Genomic DNA, 21,171 nt, shown 5'->3' with positions numbered 1-21,171 from the left:
ATGACCGTATTGTGTTATTAAATAATAAAATACCCAATTCGGAACAGCTAATCCACCCTCTCTCATTGGGAGCTGAAGCACTTCTTCTTTCTTTATCCTAGGGTTAGCGCCTTTATAGATAAAATCCCCCATTAAACTATCGAATAACTGCGGTAATCTCAATGGTGCATTTTGGAGGATATAGAGTATTTTTGGGAGAAAAACAATTTTTATTAGATTTACCCGACCCTCTATTGACATTGGTAATCTTTTCCAAATATGTATTTTGGTTCTAAGTTCTTTTATTAAGGGGAGTACATTAAAATTTTCATATTCTTCTATATTTCCAGAAATTTGTATACCTAAATATTCAAAGTTCTCGTGTTTTTCAAGCACATGCACCCTTAAATCTCCGTGTGATTGTGCGTCTCCTAATATCAACATATGTGATTTCCCCCAATAAATATTTAGACCAGAAAAAAAAAACGTATCCATTATATCTATAACTCTGTTAAACTGATTAGGGGTGCACCGAAATTTCGGCGGCCGAAAATATCGGCCGAGAATGCACCTAATCTGTTTCTGCCGATATTTTTACATATCGGCCGGAAATAGCGGGGAGGGACTGGGAGGAGGAGCTGGGGGCCGGTGCGTTCACTGTGCTCCGGCCCCCAGCTCCAGTAGTTATAAAATGTTGTACAATTAATAAGCATTCTATTCATTTGGCCCCCTCTGCAGTATTACATTCAATACAGCCACATCCTACTCACAGGGCTGTGCTGGCCGGCCGGGCAGACGAACGGCAGCGTCACGACTGACGTCACATGCCTGCGCCGCCTCCTTCATTCAGAAAGTAGGCCGGGCACATGACGTCAGTTGTCACGCTGCCGCTCCTCTGCCCGTCCGGCCAGCATTAAGATGACAGCCCTGTGAGTATGATGTGGCTGTATTGAATGTAATACTGCAGAGGGGGCCTCATGAATAGAATGCTTATTAATTGTACAACATTTTATAACTACTGGAGCTGGGGGCCGGAGAACAGTGAACGCTCCGGCCCCCAGCTCCTCCTCCCAGTCCCTCCCCGCTATTTTCTATTAATCTATTAATTGTACAATGGGGGCTGTGGATGGCACTGTTATGGGGGGGGGGTCTGTGGATGGCACTGTTATGGGGTGGGTGGGGGTCTGTGGATGGCACTGTTATGGGGTGGGTGGGGGTCTGTGGATGGCACTGTTATGGGGTGGGTGGGGGTCTGTGGATGGCACTGTTATGAGGTGGGGGGGTCTGTGGATGGCACTGTTATGAGGTGGGGGGGTCTGTGGATGGCACTGTTATGAGGTGGGGGGGTCTGTGGATGGCACTGTTATGGGGTGGGTGGGGGTCTGTGGATGGCACTGTTATGGGGTGGGTGGGGGTCTGTGGATGGCACTGTTATGAGGTGGGGGGGTCTGTGGATGGCACTGTTATGAGGTGGGGGGGTCTGTGGATGGCACTGTTATGGGGTGGGGGGTCTTTTAAAAGTATTTGGGCAAAAAGGCAGTTTCGGTTTCGGTCAAGGGGTATCCTGAATTTTCGGTTTCGGTTTCGGACCAGAATTTTCATTTCGGTGCACCCCGAAAACTGATCCCCAGTATTGTGCATAAATAATAAAATGTCGTCTGCACACTAACAGTTTTTCTTCCCCTCCCACATATTGAAAACCTTTGATCTCCTTATCGTTTCTTATTATAGTTGCCAGGGGCTCAATTGCAATAGCAAATAGTAATGGGGAGAGAGGGCATCCCTGCCTCGTGCCCCGATAAAGGGCAAGTGGCAGGGACAAGCTCCCATCCACCATCACTCTAGCCCTTGGATTATGATATATAAGCTGGATCCATCTTATGAATCCTTCCCCTATACCAACCCTTTTTAATACTGCCCACAAATACTCCCATTCAATACAGTCAAATGCCTTTTGGGTATCCAGTGAAAGTACCGCTTTCTCCCCTACTTCTGATCTATTGGCTTCAATATTAAGAAACAACCTTCTTATATTTGAATATATCGTTCTGCCGGGTATAAAACCTGTCTGATTTTAACGTCTGTGTTTAGGAGGGATATTGGCCTATATGACCCGGGATCTAGTTGTTTTTTATCCTTTTTTGGGATTAATGTAATAATTGCCTCTTTCATGGAATCTGGTAGGTCACCTATTTTTTGGGCCTAAATCGATGTTGTTTTTTCGGGTTTATCATGCAAAAGCCGGATCCGGTTTGACTGAACACACGGCGCCGGATCCGGCGTTAATGCAAGTCAATGGGAAAAAGACCAGATCCGGCGTTCAGTCAAAGTGTTCAGGATTTTGGGCCGGAGGTAAAAATACAACATGCTACGGTTTTCTGAAAAGCCTGATCAATGGATTACTCTCCATTCAGAATGCATTAGGATAAAACTAATCAGTTCTTTTCCGGATTTGAGGCCCTGTGATGGAACTCAGCGCCGGAAAAGAAAAACGCTAGTGTGAAAGTACCCTAACAGGTCAGAGGACAAAAATTTTTGTGGGGGTGCTTCTTTTGTGTCTAATGATATCGTTTTTTAAATAATGACAATTATTTGGTCCAGTGCATCAGTGCAGCCTGTGCAGAATCGTTTCAGTACCCAAAACAACTCTCTGGATAGGCAATAACGCAGATCCCAGCTCCTTAACCCCCTAGATGCCAAGCTCAATAGCAGTAAGCACCCTCTGTCACCATTGCCCATCCTACCTATAAAAGGGAAATGATGTGTTCACATGGTAGCCTAAGAAAGGCCTATATGCCTATTAGGCAGTGCCACAAGTTTATTCTAAGCCTGTAACTGTTACAATAATAGGAATTAATGCATTGATATACAATATCATAAGCAGTCGTGTATGCACATGAGGAATAACACTATATTTGGACACTATCTGACTCGTATCCTACATTTATCCCCAGTTTTCTCCTATGTAGACTTCATCTCTAATTAACAATTGAAAAAATAATTTAAGAAAGAGAAATAGGCTCCAACTTTTTATGCATTCAGCTCTAATTGTCAGTTTTCCCGACAAAGTGGATGGAAAACGGTTGCTATGATGTCTCAAATACACAGCCTGAGAAAATCCTCAAGGAGGCAGTAAATACCCCCATAAGGGATAAGAAGAAAGAGAAAAATCCTAGGAATGGTTTCTCACATAAGTTTCACCCCTTTCAATAAGCGGTTGGATGACATTGTCCGTAAACATTGGCAATTGCTTGGGAGATCCTATCCGCAGGTTGTGGAATTTAATAACCCTCCATTGATTTGTAATAAACGCAGTAAGACCTATTGAGACCAGCTGGTACACGCAGATATTGGCCCTATGAGAGGTATTCCACGACAGATTTTTTTTGAAGAATCAGAAGACTGGCACATATCCTTGCTTACATTGTGCGCAATGTTCGCACGTTATTAAAGGGGAATCTTTCTATCACCCACATACTGGTAGGGCCTTCCGAGTTCAGGGATACTTCCCGTGCGATTCCACCAATGTTGTTTATTTAATAAAATGTCCATGCGGCTTAATTTACATGGGAGAAACAATGCAAACTGTGAGAGATCGCATCTGTAAACACAAATCGACGATACGGATCGGCAACTTGTTATTTCGTAAACCATCACATTTTCATGATTCTCGCCACTCGATCTCACAGTTGCGATTTCAGGTGATAGAACAGATTAAAAGACCGAGGAGAGGGGGTGACATAAAAAGACAGTTACTCCGCAGAGAAGCATACTGGATTCATACCCTGGGCTGTCATTGAGATGACAGCAACCATGTCAAATTCTGTTACAAAGCACTAACGCTCCTTCCCATCCTACAATAAACTGTACAATTCTGGATGTCTGCAGCCACCACTAGATGGAACCCATAGAATTCTGATGAATTACTGTAGTTAATATAAGCTATTTAAAAAAAAAATTGCAATTTTAATATCCGCTAACGCTATGGCACAAGAACAAGAAAGGCGAACCAAATGCAATTATCAAAGTGTAACTATATTTAAAAAATGAGAATGTTTTCACAATTCTTATCCAGGGTTATGACAGTATGGCATATACCACTGTATCATCAGATCCCCATTACACAGCCAATCTCTCTAATATTAACATTTATCTTTTCTGATATAATATTTACTTTGCTGGCTTTCAAGTTTCAGCCAAAAGGTAGATCAGTAGAGAGCATGGTATGCAGGCAGCACATTGCTTCAATTATTTAGCAAAGCAAGGAAACACGACTTCTGGATATACACAGAGATCACTGGTGAAAAAAATATTCTAATGAAAACTCATCTCCACAATCCAACAACAATTGTTTTACTTTTTGGATCGATTTTGAATTCACATTTAAAATTAACCACTTCCTGTCACTGCACTGCTTTTTCACATCCTAATGGATGTGCCATATCCATTAAGATGTAAAAAGGAAGTGTAGCTACCCCCAGGGCTCCCACGCTTTCACCCCCCTCACTAACCACTGCAAGTACTGACACAGCGGCAGGTAGTCAGTGGGTGGTAGTAGCAATCAGCACCTTTAACCCCTTTAACTTCCGTAATCAAGGGGTTTGATAGTTGTACTAAGTGGTGAAGACTGTTTGTGTCTTCTCTCAAGGGTGCCACCATGCTGAAATTTAGGCCTCATGCACACAACCTTATTTTGGGTCTGTTTTCAATCTATGTTTTTGCAGATTAAACGCGGACCCATTCATTTATATGGGTCCGTATCTGTGGAGCCATTCTGCATATTATACAACATTTCCAATTGTTGTCAGTTTTGTGGACAAGAATAGGCAGTTCTATTAGAAAAATTACGCATGCAGACATCTGTTATCCATATTTAGCAGATCCGTGGTTTGAGAACCGCAAAATACATAAGGTCCTGTGTGCGAGGCCTTACTGTATTAGCAAACTACACATAATTTGACAAATCAGAATGAACCCAAATGCTTAAAGGGATTCTGTCACCTCGTTTTAGGTTATAGAGATGAGGACATGCACGGCTAGATCGCCGCTAGCATGTCCGCAATATACCGGTCCTATATGGCGGTGTCCTTTTATTGATTTTAGAGATATGTAAATGAGCCTGGTAAGGTGCCCAAGGGGCTGTACGAACCTTCTTGGAGCCCAGCCACGCCCACTGTGAAGGAGCCCAGCACCGCCTGCGTCCTCCAAATCTCCTCCTTTCATGCGCAGTGCCGGTATAGTGTTCCTTCCCTGTGCTGACATCAGCCTCAGGGAAGGAACTGCGCATCGCGAGATTACGGCAATCTAACTGTGAGCAAGGAGGAGATTCGGAGGACATAGGCGGTGCTGGGCTCATTCACAGGGGGGCGTGGCTGGGCACCAGGAAGGTTCGTAAAGCCCCATGGGCACCTTACAAGGCTCATTTACATATCTCTAAAATCATTTTTAAAACAAAATAAAAAGGACACAGCCCTATAGGACAGGTATATTGCGGACATGCTAGCGGCGATCTAGCCGTGCATGTCCGCAGCTCTATAACTGTAAAACGAAGTGACAGAATCCCTTTAACAATGAAGTTCGACAGGTTTCCACTTGAGTTCCAAATTTTTTATGGCAACTCTGCACTATTCTTGCCATCTATTAGGGGTGATCTTGCTGGCTGTGGATGGGCTTATTTATTTTGATCAAAATATTTGCTAAGTACCTAACATTTATTTATAATGGATAGGCTCAAGTATTTTTTTTATTAAAATATTTGAGAGATGTTCATAGTTCAAAGGGGTTGTCCCACAAAAAATATCCTGTTTTCAAACCAGCACCTGGATCTGAAAACCTTTGTAACTGCCTTTAATTAAACATTTAGTATAACTACTGACTTATTCAATAAAATGTATCTGTATTGCGCCACCTGCTGTTTGCTTTTTTCTTTGTACTAGAAGGCTGCACATGCTCAGTTTCAGACTTCAACTGCCTCCCGAGGAGTGATAGAGAGAGAGCTAAAGAGGAAAGACACACCCGCTGAGCTGCCAGCTTGATATAAATCTAGCAGAGCAATTGGAGCAATGAATGGGGAAATCTCTGGATCCACATAAGGTAAAGGCCTAGTTCTAGCTTTGTTAGAAAGAGCTTGTCACGTACTATATATAAAATTTTAGTTTTTACATTAATCATGTGATAAGCCTTTTAAAATAAATTGCTTTAACTGGACAGTTTGGACTAGATCATATGTTATTTCTAACCTCAGCTCCATCCAATTACATTTGAAGGCAGTGTGGTCACCAATATCTGAATATGGAGAAGGACGGATCTGAGGAGTAAACTCTACAGAAGCTGACAGCTGAATGATCTTCGAAACGAGGATGTGATAGACAGATAAATGCAGATTGCCAGCACCACATCAAGCTATTCCTTAGCCTGAGTTGGAGCCGGACAAAATAAAGGCAAAACAATATCCTTGTAATAATGAAAGGCTGACACAAACTTTGGTAACAAGGAGGGTATTGGTTAGAGGATAAACTTGTCCTAATGTAGAATCAATAAACCTACAAGACAGAGTTGCCAATTGCAAAACTCTATGAAAAACTAAATTTCAAAACTCTATGAAAAGTTGTGACAACGACCGGAAAGGCTCCCTTTAAGAGAACAAACTGTAAGGCAATTTATCTCCATACATGGTTTAAATTGGGATTGCTGGATTACTTCCAGGACAAGGTTGAAGTCCGAAGGTGGAAGGGGAGAAAAGTAAAGAGGTACCACATGGGCCACACCATGAAGTAAATTGCTAAATTGGTGGCGAGTAGGCGCTGAAAAAGGATACAGGTCCTTCTAAAAAAATTAGCATATTGTGATAAAGTTCATTATTTTCTGTAATGTACTGATAAACATTAGACTTTCATATATTTTAGATTCATTACACACAACTGAAGTAGTTCAAGCCTTTTATTGTTTTAATATTGATGATTTTGGCATACAGCTCATGAAAACCCAAAATTCCTATCTAAAAAAATTAGCATATCATGAAAAGGTTCTCTAAACTAGCTATTAACCTAATCATCTGAATCAACTAATTAACTCTAAACACCTGCAAAAGATTCCTGAGGCTTTTAAAAACTCCCAGCCTGGTTCATTACTCAAAACCGCAATCATGGGTAAGACTGCCGACCTGACTGCTGTCCAGAAGGCCATCATTGACACCCTCAAGCAAGAGGGTAACCCACAGAAAGAAATTTCTGAACGAATAGGCTGTTCCCAGAGTGCTGTATCAAGGCACCTCAGTGGGAAGTCTGTGGGAAGGAAAAAGTGTGGCAGAAAACGCTGCACAACGAGAAGAGGTGACCGGACCCTGAGGAAGATTGTGGAGAAGGACCGATTCCAGACCTTGGGGGACCTGCGGAAGCAGTGGACTGAGTCTGGAGTAGAAACATCCAGAGCCACCGTGTACAGGCGTGTGCAGGAAATGGGCTACAGGTGCCGCATTCCCCAGGTCAAGCCACTTTTGAACCAGAAACAGCGGCAGAAGCGCCTGACCTGGGCTACAGAGAAGCAGCACTGGACTGTTGCTCAGTGGTCCAAAGTACTTTTTTCGGATAAAAGCAAATTTTGCATGTCATTCGGAAATCAAGGTGCCAGAGTCTGGAGGAAGACTGGGAAGAGGGAAATGCCAAAATACCTGAAGTCCAGTGTCAAGTACCCACAGTCAGTGATGGTCTGGGGTGCCATGTCAGCTGCTGGTGTTGGTCCACTGTGTTTTATCAAGGGCAGGGTCAATGCAGCTAGCTATCAGAAGATTTTGGAGCACTTCATGGTTCCATCTGCTGAAAAGCTTTATGGAGATGAAGATTTCATTTTTCAGCACGACCTGGCACCTGCTCACAGTGCCAAAACCACTGGTAAATGGTTTACTGACCATGGTATTACTGTGCTCAGTTGGCCTGCCAACTCTCCTGACCTGAACCCCATAGAGAATCTGTGGGATATTGGGAAGAGAAAGTTGAGAGACGCAAGACCCAACACTCTGGATGAGCTTAAGGCCGCTATCGAAGCATCCTGGGCCTCCATAACACCTCAGCAGTGCCACAGGCTGATTGCCTCCATGCCACGCCGCATTGAAGCAGTCATTTCTGCAAAAGGATTCCCGACCAAGTATTGAGTGCATAACTGAACATAATTATTTGAAGGTTGACTTTTTTTGTATTAAAAACACTTTTCTTTTATTGGTCGGATGAAATATGCTAATTTTTTTAGATAGGAATTTGGGGTTTTCATGAGCTGTATGCCAAAATCATCAATATTAAAACAATAAAAGGCTTGAACTACTTCAGTTGTGTGTAATGAATCTAAAATATATGAAAGTCTAATGTTTATCAGTACATTACAGAAAATAATGAACTTTATCACAATATGCTAATTTTTTTAGAAGGACCTGTAGATGGCATAGAAACCTGCTCCTTGAGAGAGAAGGCCAAGGCCCAGATCCAACCTCATCTGAAGGAAAGAGAGAACTGCATGGGTGAAAGTCAAAACTGTTGAACCAGAGAAAAAAGGACCACCAAGTCCCATGGTAGATATGAGAAGATGTTGTCTTCCTAGCCTTGATTATAGTTTCGATGACAGGCTCTGAGAATCCCCTGGCTCTGAGAACAGTGGCCTCAACAGCCATGCCGTTAAGCACAGTGAAGGTAAATTTGGGTGAAATAAAGCCACGTGGTAGAGAAGATCCTTCCGCAATGTAAGAGATAAGATATCTTTCACAACGGAGAACTGGTACAATCACTAGCTGAGCGGGCAGAACACGGATGGCTAAAATAATGCTTAGGCCTTGGCTGGAGAGGCTAGAGTGGTCATCCGAAAAAAAGGGAGGGGGAGGCCCGAAAAGAATTCCACTATGTATCCATTTGTATTCCAGTTTGTCGCTCTCGCACCTTCAATGTGGGTAAGCCAGACCTCACAAAAGAAATGCAATAGATACCCCTGTTGAGACCTGGAGCAAGGGGCCTCTGAATCCAAAAGAATCCCGGATTGCAGGAGGGATATGTGGCTCAGCATCTCCACGATGACTTTGTTAGTAAGTGAGGCATCCTGCCTTATCCTTGAACGGGAGTGCACCCAGTCAGGGTCAACTTTAGGATGAGTCGCATGGGCCACTTGGGATGGGTCGCAGACTGCAGAAGGATGGAGACAAGATGCATAGAGGGGTTACAACTGACCACACTGAAATGTTGTGTGACGAGAGGAGTTTGCAAAATGAGAGAGGATCTGACATGTAAAAGGGTTAAGGCCTGTCCCTGTAGGAAGGGGGGAAACCAGCTAGGACAAATCTTACCTGGTCTGCGTATGTACCCCCCAAGAATGTTGAAAAGATGGAGCCACTCGAACAACTTTAACCCTTTTGCGATAAACAAACATAGCGGCATATGTTCGCAAACATTATGTCACGGCCTATGGTGTAAACTGTCACACTGTTGCGGTTGCCCGCGGCAACGTGTTGCTGTGAGAGCATGCGGTGGCAGTGTCTCGGCCTTCTGGGTGTTTGCCGTGACATGGTTGCCACGCATGCTGTTGCCGGTGGTTACGTGTTTCGTACGCTTGTGTGTGCGCTTCCCCTTTAAGTGGTAGCCTCCCTCTGTCTGGTGCTGTAAGGGTTAACTCCCTGACTGGGTGTGGTCACTTGGCTTATCTTCTGTGGTTTCCTGGCTGGAGTCTTTCCTACTTCAGCTGTTGTTGGTGCTGGAGCTCTGCTCCAGTCCAGGGTGTTCCATCTGTCCAGTGAGGGCCACCCTTGTGGTCATCAATGTTATCCCGGTGTCTCCTTCCCTTCCTGTCCTTATTTGTATGGTGTAGGTTATGTTCAGGGTGTTTGTATGTCTAGTTTGGTGTTACATGTCTGGTGGTGTTTGGTGTCCAGCATGTTTACTAGACATTCCCCTGTCTCATGTTATTGCAGCTATGGGTATCCTGGGTTCCTGTGTGGTTTGTGGTGTGTGCTGTGTCCTTTAATGTTGGTGTGGACACCAGCACTTGTGCAAAGTTTCCAGTCAGTGTGTCTGTGGCAGGTAAGTGTGTTATGGGTTTCGCTTACCTGCCATCTCCATATGCTGTATGTGTTCCCCTCTCTCCTTGCAGCCTGGCCTCAGAGACTCCTGTTCCTCCATTACTGGGAGGAACAGGTAGTCTCTTCCCCGCTCCTTAATAAGGGATTACCAGGGCGACTTAGGGTCTCTAGGAATCCTGGGTATGAGTCGTCCTACCATCGGGGTCCGCTCATACGATGAGTCAGGGAGAGGATTGGGGACGCTGTAGGAGATGACCAGCTCCCTTATTACTCCTTTTGGCGAGGCTTATCCCCTTTAACACCGCACGGTGGGGGGTTTCTCCCACTCCCCACTGTGACAGTATGACCACCAAGGCTCCTTGCTTGGCGCCTTTGGAAGAGGGCCCAGCATGTGTCGCCTGTCATTTTCTGGCGCACATGCTTATCCTCCGGAGGGAGGATGAAAGGTGAGACGCTGTTAACAGTGCGGTTCCCTGCGACAGTTGGTTGCAGTTGGTGTGAACAGTCACTGGTGTTTGCGCTTCTCCTCGTCCATTTCTCAGTGGTTCAGGTGCTTGTGTTGCGTGCTGGATGCATTCCTCTGGTGTACTGGCTGTGTGCTAGTTCGGGATGCATGTTGGTAGCGACCGGGTGTGAACCGTGTCTGAGGTGGACGCAGCATTCAGTGCGGTTTCTCTGGGCTGTTTGGTGGCTGGTGCCCTGGTTCCTGTGTGTTGCTCCAGGGGCTGGCAGCAGTCTTGCTCTGGCGCTGAATCTTCTTATTTCCCCTTGTCCATGACTCAGTGGTTTTGTCACTTGTGTTGTGTGCTGGCTGCATTCCTGTGGTGTGCGGGGGGGCTTTGAGGGGTCGGAGTGTCACGGCCTATGGTGTACGCTGTGACACTGTTGCCACACTTGCGGTTGCCCGCGGCAACGTGTTGCTGTGAGAGCATGCTGTGGCAGTGTCTCGGCCTTCTGGGTGATTGCCGTGACATGGTTGCCACGCATGCTGTTGCTGGTGGTTACGTGTTTGGTATGCTTGTGTGTGCACTTCCCCTTTAAGTGGTACCCCCCTCTGTCTAGTGCTGTAAGGGTTAACTCCCTGACTGGGTGTGGTCACTTGGCCTATATTCTGTGGTTTCCTGGCTGGAGTCTTTGCTACTTCAGCTGTTGTTGGTGCTGGAGCTCTGCTCCAGTCCAGGGTGTTCCATCTGTCCTGTGAGTACCACCCTTGTGGTCATCAATGTTATCCTGGTGTCTCCTTCCCTTCCTGTCCTTATTTGTATGGAGTGGGTTATGTTCAGGGTGTTTGTATGTCTAGTTTGGTGTCCAGCATGTTTACTAGACATTCCCCTGTCTCATGTTGTTGCAGCTATGGGTGTCCTGGGTTCCTGTGTGGTTTGTGGTGAGTGCTGTGTCCTTTAATGTTGGTGTGGACACCAGCACTTGTGCACAAGTTCCAGTCAGTGTGTCTGTGGCAGGTAAGTGTGTTATTGGTTTCGCTTACCTGCCATCTCCTTATGCTGTATGTGTTCCCCTCTCCTTGCAGCCTGGCCTCAGATAGAGACTCCTGTTCCTCCATTACTGGGATGAACAGGTTATATCTCCCCTGCTCCTTGGTGAGGGATTACCAGGGCGACTTAGGGTTTCTAGGAATCCTTAGTATGAGTCGTCCTATCATCGGGGTCCACTCATACGGTGAGGAGTCAGGGAGAGGATTAGGGAGGCTGTAGGATGTGACCTGCTCACTTATCACTCCTTTTGGCCAGGCTGATCCCCTTTTACCCTTTGACACCGGCAGGTCTCTGCTGTTTCAAACACCAGAGACCTGCGGCTAATTACCGTGACCGGCAATAATGCTGATTGTGGTAATTAAAACCTTTAAATACCATGATCAAGTGAGATTACGTCATCTAAAGTGTTGAAAACCCGGAACTCGAGCTTCCAGGCTTGTTACCAGCATCCTCTGTGGCAATGTGGATGCCGGTAATTGATTTAAATGCGCTCAACAGGCTGAGGGCATTCATGCTGTAATTCTTATTTTGGCCACCAGGTGGCAGGCCAACATAAGAAATGAGCCATAGTCAGTAATAAATGCATTTTAAAAATCTGATTGTTCAAAATGAAAAAATTAAAAATGCATTTTGTATGCTTCAAAATCATTACAAAAAAGTAAAAAAAAACTTAAACATATAACAAATTAAAAAAAATATAAAAGTTTAAATCACCCCCTTTTCTGTATAATAAAAAAAGAATACCAAAAAATATAAACAGCATGGGTATCACAGCAATAGAAAATGACCGTACTATTAAAATATAAAAATATTTTTCCAATATGGCGTAATGGGAAAAAAGGGTCCAATTTTTTCATTGCTTCTCTTACCAGAATTTTTTTAATAAATGTGATCAAAAAGTCAAACACACTCCAAAATGGTATGAATAAAACCTACAGATTGTCCTGCAATAAAAAAGTTATGGGGTCAGAATATGATGATGTAAAAATTTCTTTTTGTTCAAAGTTTAAATATATTTTTTAACTATTTAGACACAAAAAAACTATACATATGAGGTATCATACATATGTAATCGTACTGACCCAGAGAATGAAGGGCGTGGGTCAGTTTTGCCATAAACGGAACGCCATGGGAACAAAACCCATAAAAAAATGCAAAAAGGATTTGCATTTTTTTCCAATTCCACCCCATTTGGAACTTTTTTTTTTTACCGCTTCCCACTACATTGTATGCCATAATTAATGGTGGCATTAGAAAGTACAACTTGTCCCGCAAAAAATAAGCCCTCATAGCGCTATGTGAACATAAATATAAAAAAAGTTATGGCTCAAGGAAGATAGGGAAGAAAAATGAAAACGCAAAAACAAAAATACTTTCAGTATCCTAAAGAAGCAGTTCTGAAGGCCAGATGCTGAAGGACAAGAGAAGCAGTTGAGTAAAATGGTGTCCTTCTGAGATACGAGGATAGAAGGAAAGCCTTTGTGCTGCAGGTGGATTCGAGGCCCGCACAGTAGCAGGAAGTCTGGCCAAGCCTGTATTAAAGTTGCCTGCCCGGCCGAAAACACTGCCGCAGTGAGGCTCAAGTCCGCAGTGGTGCAAAAGAGAGCAAAGGTCCCCCTGAGAGGAGGCCTACACAGGACAAAGCGCTGGTTGAGGGGGGAGTCCTCCCGCACTCCCTAGCAGAGAATCGGAACCTCCAAGCACAACTGTTGGTGCTGGGAAAGAGGCTGGGTGCAGGGCTGCTGAATGGGGCCACACTGTTGAAGACCCATGCGCACCTTGTGGTAGGGAAAGAGGGTTAATGGGATGTGAAGGGGCCCCAATGCTGCTTATACTTATCTGTTTGCCACAGGGATGGTCCCCTGGGTCCAGCAGGGTAACCTCCCTCAGTGTACCCCTTAGGGAGAGCAGTTACACTGGTAAAACTTAGGGGTTTCACAAACCAAAGTAACTCAAATGCAGATGGGAGACAGTCTGTTTGGGTGTCTGCTCTTTTTCCAGAGGTGGGGATATGGCAGTGGGTTTGGTGACCTGCTGGTCTCTGGCCTGTTTGTAAGGGAGGACAAGGAGCTGTGCTGCCTGTAATCACATTCCCAATGGCATGGCTGCCTCCTACAGACACTAAGGCTACTTTCACACTGGCGTTATGGTTTCTGTTTGTGAGATCAGTCATGGGCTCTCACAAGTGGTCCAAAACTGATCAGTTTTGCCCTAATACATTCTGAATGGAAAAGGATCCGCTCAGAATGCATCCGTTTGCATTAGTTCCGTCTCCATTCTGCTTTGGAGACGGACACCAAAACGCTGCTGTGATGAATACCACCCCTCGTGCCCGCTGACGTCAACCACGTCGAGCTCACGAGACCTGGTATGATCACGGGGTTTACCAAAAACGTGAAGTTACGCCCTCCAGAGGAGCATGTAAGGTCAGCTTGGTACAGTTACACACATGTCCACGCGGGCACAGAGAGGCAACAAGCTGGAAGGGCCTTTTCACTGCCGCAGTGAAAACAGCCCACACTCAGCCCGGGTAACTGCCACCAGTTTTTTCGTTTGATATAAGCCCGGTCCGCTAACGGGATTATATAGGGTCAGAAACCAACCCACGGTAGCTTATAACTAGGCCAAAACACGGACGTGGGGATTCGTGATCGAGATACAAGATAGCACAAGATTAAATTATATATTTAATCGCTATAAGAGCACACTAGATATAACACACTATACACAGACAATATATATATACAGTGGTCTGAGGTTACAGATTACAGGGTATATGGTTACAATAGGATTAAGCAGTGTGAAAGTAAGTTACCAAGTATGATGAAAGTTCCTTGGCGATGTCCTGAGCTGGAGGCCACACGAGGGGCTGTGATCTCCTGCTATTTCCTGGGTCCCTCTAAACACATGTGTAGAATGTGACCCCTCTTCAGAGAAAAGACGCCGCCTACTTGCTGGCACCAGGCTTTTAACCTGTAGCTGGCCCATCCCTTCCCTGCCTCAGGGAGGGGTCAACTCCCCCTCTTCTGGGCTGACGGTGAATGACCCACAAAACTTTAGGGGTCATAGCTCCAGACCAGAGGGTCACAGGGAGATGGTTCTGGGACTAATGGACCTGCCTGGGTTCCGGCTACAAGTAGAGCCCAAACCTGGTACCGGTAGGTGGCTTCTATGGGGAGATATGGGTATCTCCCTACCCCGACTGGGTACGAGTAAACCAAGACCATGGGACCGTACCTCGTGGCCACCGTGACACAAATATGTATCCAGTTTGCGCCTGCGATGGCCAGGTGATTCATAATTCCTTATGAGAGGTAGGTGCCAATATGTCTAGGAAATCTCATTGATCCAGGCAAAAGCAGATACCCACAGCAGGGGTTTTTCCTGCAGATTCAGGTGGCTCCCAACTGCTGCACAGAGGTGTGAACTTCTCCTTGAAGCTTGGACCCCCTGAGGGGTGTCTTCCTGGCCAACTGACACTCATTTGGCATGGAAACTTATTTTGCATGTACTCTGAGTCATGCCAAGAGGTGCATCAAATTGCAATCAGGGCTGGGGGGCTTTGAAGCAGGGAAATCCCTACCTCTGCTGTCTGTCAGCAAATGGGGGGTGTGAGGACATGGCTGACAGTAAATATTAATCCATATTCCTCACACCTCCCCATTTTAGAGGGCGCCAGGGGGCAGCACATTCCTGTGTTCCCCCGTGCGCCCATCCGCGCCCTCCCTGGTGGTTAATGGCAAAGTGGTACGGCCGGAGAGCCAGGCTCCTGCGTACCAACCTCCCATTCGTTCCTGACCCAGGTGGTCACCTGGATTGAGCCTGACCCTGAGGCCACAATGGCTGGCATCAGACGGTACCATAAACGGCCGCGTGCAGTCGGCTGCCTGTAGTACCGGGAAGCTAGAAAGGGCATGCTCCAGCGCCTGGAAGGCCGTCTCGCAGTCGTTGGTCAAATCGACCGCGGAGGGCAGCTTCTTCCTGGTGCGGTCCGTCAGGGGCCTCGCCAGGCTACTATAGTGGGGTGCGAACTCCCTATAGTACCCGGCGGAGCCCAGGAAGGATATCGCCTGGTGCTTGTCCCGGAGGGTGATCGAGGACGAACTGGCATCCCCTCTCCCAGGTTCCGGTTCCGAGGCTTCCCTGCCTGCCCGGGGCCCCTCGCTTATGCCCAGCTGGCACTTTCCTGGCGTAAGGGTCAAGCCTGCCTGGCAGATCTGCCCGAGCATCTGCGCCAGATGCTCTCGGAGATCCTCCCATGTAGGACCGAAGACGGCAATGACCTCCAGGTACGCAGCCGCGTACCCTTCAAGTCCCTTAAGCAGCTTGACCATCCGCTTGAAATCCATATTCCTCACAGCTGCTTGCAGCGTTTTGGTATCCGTCTGATTGAACTGAGCCGTCCTGGCACACAATGCAAGTCAATGGGGACGGATCCGTTTTCACTGGCACAATAGAAAATGGATCCGTCCTCCATTGACTTTCAATGGTGTTCAAGACGGATCTGTCTTGGCTATGTTAAAGATAATACAAACTGATCCGTTCTGAACGGATGCAGACGGTAGTATTATCTGAACGGACGGCTCCGCACAAAACGCGAGTGTTAAAGTAACCTTAGCTAAAACTGATTTAGCTTAGTCCCGGTGGGAAGGGTATAGCCTCCTAGTAGCAGTAGCTATACGCATGGTCTCTCCTGGGTCCCCCAATGACACTGATGAGAAAAAACAATTCCACCATTCTTCTTTGTAAATTTACAACATTCACCATGCGGCATAACTAGCATATTGCTTTCATTTTAAGTGTCGGTACGATTGTGGCTATACAAAATACGTACAGTGGACCCTCAATTTACAATATTAATTGGTTCCAGGACGACCATTGTATGTTGAAACCATTGTAAGCTGAGTAATCTGTTCCAAAGCCCCAAAATGTCATCCAAGATAAGAGAAAATGAAGAAAAATAAGCAGATAACTAGGACAGATCAAACAAGTCCTTACATGTAACAGTCAGGAATAGCTGCTAACCAGCAGTAATCCAGCTATTTTACCCTTATTGGTTGGATCTGAGTCTAAAGCATTGTATGTTAAAGGGAACCTGTCATGTGGATATTTGATTATAATCTAACTAATTATATACAATCATTAACTACTAAAAAGTGCCTTAGATGTATTCACTTACTGGTGTGACAGATGGTTACCTCATAATATACACACAAAGATGCAGTATGCTAATGAGCTGATTTCAGTCTAGCGTGGCTATAGCCACTCCCCTGCCCACCTGCTGCTGATTCATATGGAAAATAACTGTCAATCAGCAGCAGGTGGGCGGGGAGAGTCAGGAGTTCATGAATATTCATGACTCATCATTATAAGCTGGAGCTTTTAAATACAAGATGTTGGCAGATTGAAGAGAATCAGTCACTTATTTATGTTACCCTTAGTTAGGACAGGTGACAGGTTCCCTTAAAGTCTAGTTTCAACTTATGATGGTCTAAGAAACACCATTGTATGTTGAAAATATTGTATCCTGAGGGACCACTGTATAATTTTACGTGTTTTTACTACTTTTGGCACAATAGAAGTACAAAAATGTGAATTTAGGTTTTTCTTATAAACAAAATAGGCTGGCAGAAAAGGGGACAATCAATCGAATTAATTTGATTAATCACCCCGCACTACTGTATTGTTTTTGGAACACATATCCATTTAGATGAGCTTACTTTTAGCTTACTCATAGTTGGCCTGGGGCCTCCAAGAAAGTGGCTTTCTGGAAATTCTTTTTCTTCTGGGTCTATTTTAGTTGATGCTGGTGGCTCTTGGTGCTGGGAATCCACTTTAACAAAATGGAGAAAAGATATATTAGAAGCAGCAGCTGCCTTCTGCACACCTTGGACCTGGAGGACCCGATCATACCAGCCCATTAATAGAGGAAGCCCATAAATCTTCTCTGGTGATACCTTCTGGAGAGCAACCTAAAATGAAACATATTGAAGGTTTATTTTTTGCATGTTTTCCAAAAACTAGAACCACATTAGACACTAACCTGACCCCAAAGTCAAAATACTGCAACTAAACAGCACTGCCGTCTACAAAAGAGAATCTTAGGCTACTTTCACACTAGCGTTCGGGGCTCCGCTTGTGAGTTCCGTTTGAAGGCTCTCACAAGCGGCCCCGAACGCATCCGTCCAGCCCTAATGCATTCTGAGTGGATGCGGATCCGCTCAGAATGCATCAGTCTGGCACCGTTTGGCCTCCGCTCCGCTGAGCAGGCGGACACCCGAACAATGTAAGTCAATGGGGACGGATCCGTTTGAAGTTGACACAATATGGCTTAATTTCAAACGGATCCGTCCCCCATTGACTTTCAATGTAAAGTCTGGACGGATCCGTCTGAGCAACTTTCACACTTAGCATTTTTTCTAAAATATAATGCAGACGGATCCGTTCTGAACGGATCCCATCGTCTGCATTATAGGAGCGGATCCGTCTGTGCAGACACCAGACGGATCCGCTCTGAACGCAAGTGTGAAAGTAGCCTTATACATGTTCTACCTTCAACACTTTTACTGCCAGGTGTGTTTGGACATTTTGCACCTCGTGTAGCCAGGACAATTTTCAATGTTTTGACATAAAGAAATAAAATCTAAATAAAAAAAAATCAAGCTAACCCCCATACCCATATATTTTCTTAAAGAAGACACCCGGCACATCGTTAAAATGCTATTTGGCACTTACACACAAACATCTACAAGAAACTTTGCCTTAAATGTAAGAAGATGGCAAGAAGATGAAGGCGCCCTGAGATTTCAACTATTCAGTTATCTGTTATGAATATGAATAGATTTATGGAGAAGTGGTGGTATAATTGACAAAATAAAATGCAGAAACATAAGTTATTATGGAAGGTTTGGGAGAACTTTATAATTTCTAAGTATAAAAAATTTTTGGTGTAAAAAGGGGAAAAGGGGTACCTCGGAACCGAACCCAAGTTCGGTTTCAAGTTTTAAAAGTGTTTTCCACTTTAAAAATCAATTAACCAACTTATGCATGACTTTGCGAAACGAACTTCAGCTCATCGGAGCCCATACATTCTAATACTGCACGGAGACGGATCTCCGTACAGTATTAATCCTACATTTTGAGCAAGCGACTTTGGGTGTACCATTGGAAGCTCACTTCGCTCAATACTAATCCTAAACAGCAAATTACTGAATGTATTTACACCAGACAACTGGCATAAATACATTCTCCTAAATCCAGCTTCACTTTGCCTATTACAAACCTGCCTGCAGCTATCACTAGGGAGACTTTATACAGTGCAATGGAAGCTATAATAATGTCTTTGCACTGAGCCCCCCCTAGTGGCGGCCTGTCACCATAAAAATGTAGTGTAATCTGCCAGAGCAGGAGGAGCTGAGCAGTCTGACATAGTTTTGTAGGAAGAGATTCAAGAAAACTTGTAATTTATTCATTTAAATTGTAGCTCAGGCACTCCAGCTGTTGTGAAACTACAACTCCCAGCATGCATAATTGCTCTGCTCTTCTCAGAACTCCCACAGAAATGAATGGAGCATGATGGGAGTTGTAGTTTCACAACATCTGGAGTGCCGGAGGTTGCTGATCCCTGTTGTAGCTCATTCTGGGCTTTGAAGTCAGCAGGCGGTCCGATCAGTGATTGACAGCAATCTCTGTACACAGTCATAGAGGGGAGGCTGTCAATCACAAATAGGTCCGCTTCCTTGACTTTAAAGCCCAGAATGAGCAGGAATATAAATGAAGGAAGTCCAGGTTATACTGAATCTTTTCCCATAGTACTATACATCAGTCTGCTCAGCTCCTCCTGCTCTATAACATGCTGCCTGCAGCTCAGGTACCATGAGATAGCTTCACTTTAAGGATTTTACATTTTACGGAAACACTTGAGCACTGCCGAGGAGATTCCTGCACTTTGTTGAGGAAAATGGTGAGGGTTCTGGGAAAAGATCTTTATCAATCAATAAATATATATTTTTTTATATATATAACAATCAATCATTACTGGAAAGTGTAAGGGCCTGTTTAGGGCTCATTCAGACGGCAGTAGTGTTTTGCGGTCCGCAAATTGCGGATCAGCAAAATACGGATACCGGCCATGTGGGTTACACATGTTGTGGATTGGACAAGGCCGACACTATGATAGAAATGACTAGTCTTGTCCGCGATTGCGAACAAGAATAGGCCTTGCTCTCTCTCACTTGCGGAGCCGCGGAACAGAACTACGAATGCGGACCCATTCATTCGGTCGTCTGAATGAGCCTTTACATGAAGTTTTTTATGTTGATTTTAGCGTGTTTCCGCCTCAAAACAGCCTCAATGGGAAGCAGCACTTGCTTTTTTTCCCACGTGGATAAAGAGGCAGCATGCCCTATCTTGGGGCGGAAATAAATATGTGCTTTGCTTATATTGAATCTGCGGCTGATGTTGATGTTACGTTTCGGCCAATTACGGCCTTTATCAAACTACAACAGAATACGGAAAACAGCAGATATAATATCTTGAAAAAGTATATCATGGCAGTGGTCAGTCCCGCTTTTTGAAGATAACATACATGTGTCCATTTTCATGTACCAGTGCTATGTTTACTCTCATTGTTACCTGGTTTCCGTGTGATTATACTTTTACTAATACTTTCCTACTAGACCATGCGACTTGATACTACTAATGCTTGACACTAGATATCACCATATTAAGCTGACCACTGCCATGATATACTTTTTCAAGATATTATATCTGCTGTTTTCCGTATTCTGTTGTAGTCTGATAAAGGCCGCAATTGGCCGAAACGTAACATCAACATCAGCCGCAGATTCAATAAAAGCAAAGCACGTATTTACTGAACCACAGTTCATTGTGATTTTTTCTGGAGTTTTTCTTGATGTTACTTGATAGGGTGGGAACCCAACTCCAAGAAATTCTAAAGAAGTATACTACTAGCAGTGTGCGACTAAGCTACTTATTAACTGCATGATAAAGTGAAGAATATGGAATAATTAAGACAACTTAAAGGGGTTCTCCCACAAAAAAATATTCTACAGTTTTCAAACCAGCACCTGGATCTGAATACTTTTGTAATTGCATGGGATTCAAAATTTAGCATAGCCACTGAGTTATTTCAAAAAATATATCTGTATAGCACCAACAGTGTTTTTTTCTCTTTTCTTATTTCCTTGACCTGCTCACTGAGAAGGCCGCACATGCTCAGTTTCATCTTTCAACTGGCTCCTGAGCTGTGATAGGGAGAGCCGAGACACGCCCCCTTAGCTGCAACAGAAAAGACACGCCCCTTGAGCTGACAGCTTGATATAAATCTAGCAGAGCAATGAATGGGGAGATCTCTGGATCCATGTGAGGTACAGGGCTGGTTCTAGCTTTGTTAGAATGAGACTGTCATGTATGTCATATGATGTCCGATTTTCACTTTTACATTAGTCGTGGGATAACCCCTTTAACATATATAAAAGTAAACTGACCATTGTAGTGGTTCCAATATCAATAATAATGCTTTACTGAAATGTTTTTTTTCTACATAAGATACCATAAAACATATAAATGTAAAATAAAAAGCCACAAAACGTTTGTTGGGAAACTGTCACCATGCTCCTAAGAAAA

The 21,171-nt window shown here is 44.6% G+C and overlaps 1 protein-coding gene across 4 annotated transcripts in view; it reads right to left on the bottom strand.

Moving 5' to 3' along the window:
• The window catches only part of GSTCD (glutathione S-transferase C-terminal domain containing), a 217,070-nt gene that overhangs the window by 113,195 nt on the left and 82,704 nt on the right, over positions 1 to 21,171 (bottom strand). For all 4 annotated transcript variants that reach the window (XM_044302546.1, XM_044302529.1, XM_044302557.1 and 1 more), the window contains one exon: positions 17,244 to 17,495. In XM_044302546.1, the coding sequence (XP_044158481.1) occupies positions 17,244 to 17,495 (252 nt within the window). The remainder of the gene's footprint in view (positions 1 to 17,243; positions 17,496 to 21,171) is intronic.

Source organism: Bufo gargarizans, chromosome 1 (assembly GCF_014858855.1).
Source record: "Bufo gargarizans isolate SCDJY-AF-19 chromosome 1, ASM1485885v1, whole genome shotgun sequence".
Taxonomy (NCBI): Eukaryota; Metazoa; Chordata; class Amphibia; order Anura; family Bufonidae; genus Bufo; species Bufo gargarizans.
This window is presented reverse-complemented; position numbering and strand designations above follow the sequence as displayed.